Below are 7,798 nucleotides of genomic sequence, written 5' to 3'. Positions count from 1 at the left end.
TGTGGAGGCTTGGCTGAGCCTGTTCTTTTTTCTACCATGAAAGCTCACTGCTGAGGGTGGAAGTGATTTCAGCAAGACTGTCAAAGGAACCCCACATACCAGTTCCTTACTGGTCTGGAAAGGAGAACTGGGCAGGAATCTTGGCTGCTGTAAATCAGGGCAGCTGAAGGGAAATCAGTGGAGCTCTGCTAATTCAGCCTGGCCAATTTGTGATTGATTCTTTTGCCTGCTTTGCTAAACCCTCTCCTGGATGAACCTACTGAAATCAGTTTTTCTTACCTCACCTCCTGTGAGTTCCTGGTGGTTGTGGGCATGCAGGGATTTGTAGGGAGACTTGGCTGAATAAATTCTCAGCCACTTTTGTTCTTGGGGCTGTGCCTTGCCCTTCTCAGCTGCCTTCAGCTCCCAGTGCAGCCTTTGCATTCTGTGCCGCCTTTCACTGGTGATGCCAGGGCTGATTACATTTGCTGTCTTTGTCCTTTTGCAATGTTCCTTATGCCTGGAATATCCTCCTGGCACTGAGTCAGGAGAGCACTTTTTTCCTACCACCCTCTGTGAAACTCATTTCCAGCATGACACCCATTAGATGAGCTGATACAGGGTGAAAAAATAGCAGAGTACTGACCCTGGCTTTCTCCAGGGGCTATGGATTTGATCCAAGGCATCTTTTTCTTAATTTTTTTAAAAATTTTTATTTGTTTGTTACTTGATATTTCAGGCACTTTATGTATTTACATAATGACTAGAATGCCATTACCTATATCCCAGATGCCAATTTTAATATCAGCCTTTGGGAAGCCTGCCTGTTGAGATGTGCCCATCCTGTAGATTTGGAAGCATAGCTGCCATTCCTGTAGGATGGGACATAGCCATAACCATTTCAGGAAGCTTTAAAGACCTAATTCTCTAAAAATCTGGAGATTTGCAGCATGGGGATTGCCAGGTAATCTGAGATCTGTCCACTTTATCCATTTTCTGTCAGTAGCCAGGGCAACAGTCAGGAGGAGGTACAGGAGATGCTGCAGGGAACTGCTCATGCCTATCAATGTTTCATCCTAAGCCTGCAAGGCCAGAGATTGTTTCAAGCCCTGGAACATGATTTTCCAATCTCTTTTCCTCTGTTCTTTTAGTGCTAAGTATTTTAACTTCAGCTGCTGTTGGCAATGTGCACATCTCATTTGCTCTTTGGAGCTGGCTCTGGGTGAGGATTAGGCTGGAGAATTGTGTGTGCAGATGGTGGGTTCTGGTCATTGCTTGGCTTGGAGCACACGAGGGGAGAACCTGCCCCAGTCCCAGCAGGTTTAGTGCCAGCTTCAGGCTGGGGACACCTTTTGCTGTCACCTGTCCCCTGCTGCACCCTGAGGTCCTGCTCAGCTGCTGGTGCTTTGTTGGGTAACAAAGGCAAAGGAAACCATGACATTGGTGCCTGTGAGAAGTTGATATTTTCCCTTCTGTTTCTGCAAGGAATGGAGAAAGATGTGGAAGGGAAGGAAGCTGAGTCTCATTTTCATTTAAAAGTGAGCCTGACTAATCCGCCTGGAAACGGGTGGGGGTGTTACAACCATTTTGTGGGACTACAAAGTCCAGCTTTGAACTTGGAGGGAGCCTTTCTCCTTGGTAGCAGCAACACATTTTGTTTATCACTTCTGTCAATCTGACAGCTACTCTGACTGAGAGACTCTTCATTATTAATAATCCCAGGAAGTAGTATTTTAAATTTTTATGGTTTGCACTTTGCAGCACCTGAACCACAATATATTACATGCACCGAGGCAGTGGAGTGGGAATTACAGCAGGGCTGCATGTCCTTTTCCAAATGAATAATTTAAAGTTTTCACAATGCCAGTTATGTTAAATATTATTACTCATTTCTTCAGGGAAAACCATAGAGCTCAAACGCAAATATAAAGTGGCAATAAATGATGTTACATTTAGCCAGTTGGAGACAAGGCTCAGAATTCATATCAGTTCATTTTCTGAAACACTTACTTCATCCCTTTGCTGGAAAATCCTTTTCAAGGTTCCATGCTTAATGGGATATTTTTCAATTTGTCACATTTCACATCTACTCTGCTCTTTCCTCCTCACAGCAAATGCTTTTAATATAGCCCACTTGGTTAGAAGCTTGCTTTCTTTTCTCTTTCAGCAGCCCAAATCCCTGGATTTCCCAGCACTCTCCCACTGTTTACCTTCTCAAGGTTGTCGATGATGGATTTCCTGCTGGTGTAGGCAGACTCTCATCTGTTGTTTCTCACCTCAGCGCACCTATAATTTTCCAAAGCATCACTACAGAGAGGGTGCATGGTCCTGCATCCATTAAAGCTGAGGAAAGATTTCCTATTGATCCCAGTCGTGGCACTGGCATTAAGCCTGGAATAATAAGAGCATTTAGGTTTGGAACTCAATAAATGTATTAGCAAACAGCATCATTAGAAACATCTTGTGTGGAGCAGGGTGATGGATGTGGCTCGTGGTCCTGTTGTGGTGGGGTTTCACAATTTCCAGGCCATTCCATGCAGGCTGCTCTGAGCTCTTCAGAAGTGTTTGAGGGACTGGAGTGAGGAACCAGAAGATCCAAGGAAGAGAACAGAATGTCAGAACCTTTCCAGACATGGAATGTTGCTGCATCTTCTGGCCTGGGATAGGGATTGTTGTCCCTGAGGGGGACAATGCTGCAGAGCTGCCATTTTCCATAGCTTGTCTGACTGCCTTCCCACCCCATCATCCTTTGCTACCCCTAATCCCAAAATGTCACATTTATATGGAGAATCTGCTGGAGCTGCCATTCTCTCTCATTAATGAAGGTCTGAGAAATCAGTGCATTGTGAGCAGGGAACCAACCCTGGTGTGAACTCCTGACTCAGCCACCAAGTGGGACCCAGCATATCACTGAGATTCTTTTTTTGGTCTTTTTTCCCTACTGCTCCATGAGTAATATGGGATGCTGGGGTCTGCTGCGTGCAGAGCCCCTGAGCCATTGATGAAGAATTCCCCAGGATCCCCAAGCATCCTGGTGCAAGTGGCTGTGGGAAGGAGCCTGAAGCCAGCTCCATAGGCCAAAGCCCTTAAATGCACACTTAACTTGAAATATCCGGCTCATCCTGCTGATGTTAATAGGACTACTTGCATGCTTAAGTGCTTTGCTGAATTGGTGGTTAATTAGCTCAAATTCTAAACAAACCTGGTTAAGGAGGAAGCTGCAAGGACTGCAGTGAGGGTTTCTATAATTAGATGTGACTTTTTGCTGGTCCATCACCCTTTTCTCTCTGCTCATATTCTCACAATCTGCAAACCCCATCTAGGAAGCAACTTTGAACAGCTTTATTTTGGATGTAAGATGAAGAAAGTCCCAGGTAATTTATTGGTGTCCCCTTTACTGCATAGCAATGAACAGCTCAGTTCCTGCAACTTGAAGGTGCTGGGAAATGGTGTGAAAACTTTAAGAACAGATCACAGGAGCAAGATAATCTGCAGGGAGATTCCCTGAGCTAAATCCATCTGCAAGTTCCCCCTTAGAGCAGCTCTTTTCCAACATCCCAGAGGAGGGAAGGAGATGGCATTTCTTTCCAGGACTCCAATTTTCCCCTTTCTTTCTTTCCCTGATTTCAACCCAGAGCAATTCCCAAGCCAGCAGAGAGCAGCCAAGGAGAGGGGCTGGGGATGATTCTGGTGCTGTGGGCTGCAGTGAAGGGCAGCAGCTGTCCCAGGAAAGCTGTCCTGGTGTGAGATGGATGTTCCTTGTTTGCATGGGAGCAGTGGGATCCGGGCTGGCTGCAGCTGCTCGGGGGCAGCCGCTGATAAATGAGCGCTGAGCATCGCCCCGACTGCCGAGTCAGGAGGCTTTTATTACTCCATGTTCAGCAGCAATTTGGGTAGAATTCATGGAAGACTTCACTGCCAGGAATTTTATTTTTATTTTTTTTTCTCGCTGACAAAATGGAAAAAAGAAGGTGGAAAAGGAGTGATGGCAGGGAATGGGGGAAGGCAAATCTTTCCCATCCAACTCAAATCAGTAGGCTGGAAAATAAGAAAAAGAAAAAGAAAGGGGGAAAAAAAGGCTAAAAATGCAGAAAGGTTTCTTTAGAAGATTGATTATTCCTTTTCTAAATTTGCACTTTTAACTCTGCAAGAGTGGAATCCATGCTCAGGCTGATTTATTTAGCCTGTGGGGGACTGAGCAAGAAGGAGCTCTGTTCTTCTCAATGTACACCCCATGCCCTCAGCAAAATTGCATTTTTATCGTCGCTGCCACGATATTGAATGGCCCCCCCACTGCAGGTTTTCAGTTTTCTGTTTGACCTTTGTCATTTGATTTCTGTGCTCTCCTCTAAAAAGGAGACTTCACTGCCTGCCCTTTCTGCTGCTGAGTAATTCCAGTGGGTGTCTGACAAAGACACTTCTGGAGAGCAGGTTTTTAACTTATGCCTGCTAAAAGCCCTTTAGCAAAGGTGCTTCTTCCCTCTTCTACCAAAGCTTTTTGATACCTTTGCAAAACACTGCCCAGGGTGACTCTGGCTCTGTGCACACTCATTTCACTGCTGGCACAGTCAGCAAATTGTGTTTCAAGTACCTTCTGATCTGGCTGGGGCCTGAGCTTGCTTATTTATTCCCAGATGTGATAGAATTGCTGCTGGACCTGAATCTGATGCCTGGTGAGGGAAGAGCTGTGTGGGTTCATTTTCAGACTCTGTATCCCTGCAGACAGCATGATGCAAACTTTCCTGCTTATTGGAGAAGTGGAACAATTAAAAAATAGCCATAACAAAATTGGTGCTGATGATGAAGAAAATTAAATTATAGCTAGAAACAATGAAAGTTTTAATTTTATTTTTTTCTTATATTCTGCCTTTCATTAAGACCCAGCGTTACAATTTGTGGAAAAGCTCTCGTATAAATTGTAACACTTGTCTGCTGCTAAGATTTATATCAAGCAGGAAGCATGAATTTGGGAGAACTGGATATTGTCTGAAAACAGAAAGAGAGCAATTTCTAAACACTGGCTGGCAGGTGCTGCTGGCTGATGCTCTATAATTCACTGTCCTGGGTGTACAAAAGGCCAGGGAGCAGACTGAAGGCTGGCCAGCTGCACTGGGTGCATTTCCTCCTTTGGAGGGAGAAAATGAGGTCACTGCATGTTTGGAGCTCAGAGCTGACCTGGGCCATTTTGTCCTGGCTGCAGAGGGAGCTTTGCTTTATTTTGTCCACAATGTGCTGGGCAGGGTGGGCAAAATGGGGTTTGATTCAACAGTGGGTTCTGAGCAGGGTCAGGATTCACCCCAAACTGGCCCAAGCTTGTCCCCATTGGTCATTTCCCCTCTTCTGTGCTGTGTTGTTATAGTTTTTCATTAATAAGGTATTAAATGGTTAACTGTTTTTTTTTTTGTTACAAGGTTTTTTAAGGCTAAACTATCTAATTAAGAAATGACATTTAAATTATTTTTTCATTTAACTCAGTAACTAATTACTTGAAGTCTGCAGTGCAGACTTTTCTGTCTAATTACAAAATATTACTTAAACTTATGAAAAAGAAGGAAGAAGGTAAAGAAGAACAACTTGCCTCCACCCTAAAATTTCTATCTTGTTTCATATATGTTAACAATCTATCAACTATTTTACAACCGTTTCTAACCTATTTTTAACAATTTATATTACTATATTCTAAAACTTCAAATTCTACATTTTTAACCTTGTGATATAGCACATTTCTAATTAACTAGACACTTGTAATCTTAGTGTTATCAGTCAATTTTGGAAGGTTTTTTTACACCCTCGGGTTAAATGTAGTGTTCTCTTGGGAGTCAAGAATCTGTCAGTACAGAAAGTTAAAAATTTTTAGTATCTACAACTCTAACATTGTGTCATCACAAATCCTGAGCTCCCAGCTGCTCACAGAAACATATTTGTGTGGCTTTTTATCCCTTCTTCTCACCAAATATTAATATTGCAAATGCTCCTGTAATAAATACTGTTGAGAGGGATTTGCTGGAGGATGTAAATATTCATCAGTCTTTAATGATTTGCATTTGAATCCAGAAAATTGGCTTATGACTCCTCAGTGCTTTTCCCTCCCTCTGATTTCCACATGCATTAAATGCAGGAGGATTAAATACCTGGGGTTCTCTTTGGTCCAAAGCAGACTTTGCTGTCTCCATTTGGAATTAAGTTCTTGATTAGCTGGGAACTCAACCTTGTGCATCACTTAATCTGTTCCAATCCTTCTCCACGGTTTTGTTTCTAACTAAGAGCTTTAGGATCCCTCTTGTCACTCTCATCTGGAGCAGCCTCCACTCCTGGAGTTTCTCATTTCCACCAGGCTGCAGCTCAGAAGGGAGAGCCAGAAAGTGGAAGGGGCTTCTGCACTGGTGTAAACCACCTCATTTTATAAAATTAGTAGGACCTGGATTAATCAGACACAGATCTTAGGGGAAAAGCCAAGGTGATAATACAAGATAAATATTGATAATCTGGAGTCTGAATGAATGAGACTCCAAATGGCCTAAATTTAAATTGGCTTCAGCAGAACTTGTTTGGACAGAGCTTTTAATTAGTGAGGCTCTTCTTTAGGATGGGCTGTTCTTCTGCCTGTTGAGCAGGATATAAAAATTAAATATTCCTAAACAAAAGTGGGTGTCAAACATTTTGCTGTCAGCTATTTTAAGGCTCAGTGTGATAAGCTCACTGCCCTAGTTCTGTGTATCTGCTGATTTATCTGCCTCTCTTATTCCTGAGGGGGTGATGGCTTGTGTTCATTTACGGTGCTTGTGTAGGTCCAGGGGATGGTTTATATAGAAAAGCTTTGATAACAACTCAGAAATCTCTGCTGTGGGCAGAAGCCTCAAAAGTGTTGTTATTTTCCAGGTAATTGTGAAAACAAGAACAGAATATCAGCCTGACCAGAAGAACAAAGGAAAACTCAGAGTGCCCAAAATTGCTGAATTCACAGTCAGTTTCACTGATGGGGTAACAGAAAGACTAAAGGTAAGAAATGGTTGTTCTGCTGCCTTCTGATGCAAATTCCATTCGTTTTAAAATAACTGAATCAAAGTGACAGGAAAGACATAACAAATATAACACTTCACTCATCACCAGGGTCAAAGAGAGGTTTATATGCATGAGTGTAAAGAGTTTTTTTAGGACAGGCATGAAAATACCTTCTTAGCTACATCTCAAGTAGAAAATGCTTTTTTTTCCCAAGAAAATGATGTAAATATATTCCAGCCCAAACTGAAAATAAACCAGTTTTGGATCCCTTTTCTTCTCAAACACTAGTGTTTAAAAATAATTTTTAAAAATCCAAGTGAAGAGTGGTTGAAACATTTGGTTTAGCCTTTTAAAATTCCTTTTGTCTCATAGCCAGTCAACCCTTTTCATATTTAAAATACCTTGTTATAATTATTATATTACTACAGATTAAAACTACAGATTAAAAAACTACTTCAAAATGCATAGGAAAAAATATATTAGAGAAGAATCCAAGCATATCCTGTCCTGTAAGCAGTTTTGCTGCACAGGAATTGGAATTTTCTGATGGAAAATGTTTCCCTGGGAAATTTTCAACAGGCTCTACTCAAACATGGAAAGAAACTCATGAATTATTGAGTGCTGTCGGTTCCTGTTGACTGCAGCACATTAGAATGGCTCAGTTCCTCCTAAAATTAGACTCCAAATGTGTAGCTGCTAGTTTTTCCTCCCTTTGCACTGGGAAGACCTGGTGCTTTCTCTAAACCACAGAGCATGGCAGTGATAGAAATGGGAGATCTGATTGCTCATTTTCAAAGTCAGAGGAAATATCAATGAT

General features: G+C 42.3%; 1 protein-coding gene across 1 annotated transcript in view; it reads left to right on the top strand.

Moving 5' to 3' along the window:
• NSG2 (neuronal vesicle trafficking associated 2) overlaps positions 1-7,798 on the top strand; it is a 30,952-nt gene that overhangs the window by 6,162 nt on the left and 16,992 nt on the right. The window contains exon 3 of the mRNA XM_005418800.2: positions 6,859-6,978. Coding sequence (XP_005418857.1) covers positions 6,859-6,978 — 120 coding nt within the window. The remainder of the gene's footprint in view (positions 1-6,858; positions 6,979-7,798) is intronic.

Source organism: Geospiza fortis, unplaced genomic scaffold, assembly GCF_000277835.1.
Source record: "Geospiza fortis unplaced genomic scaffold, GeoFor_1.0 scaffold55, whole genome shotgun sequence".
Taxonomy (NCBI): Eukaryota; Metazoa; Chordata; class Aves; order Passeriformes; family Thraupidae; genus Geospiza; species Geospiza fortis.
Note: the sequence above shows the minus strand (reverse complement) of the source record. Positions and strands in the feature narration are given on the sequence as shown.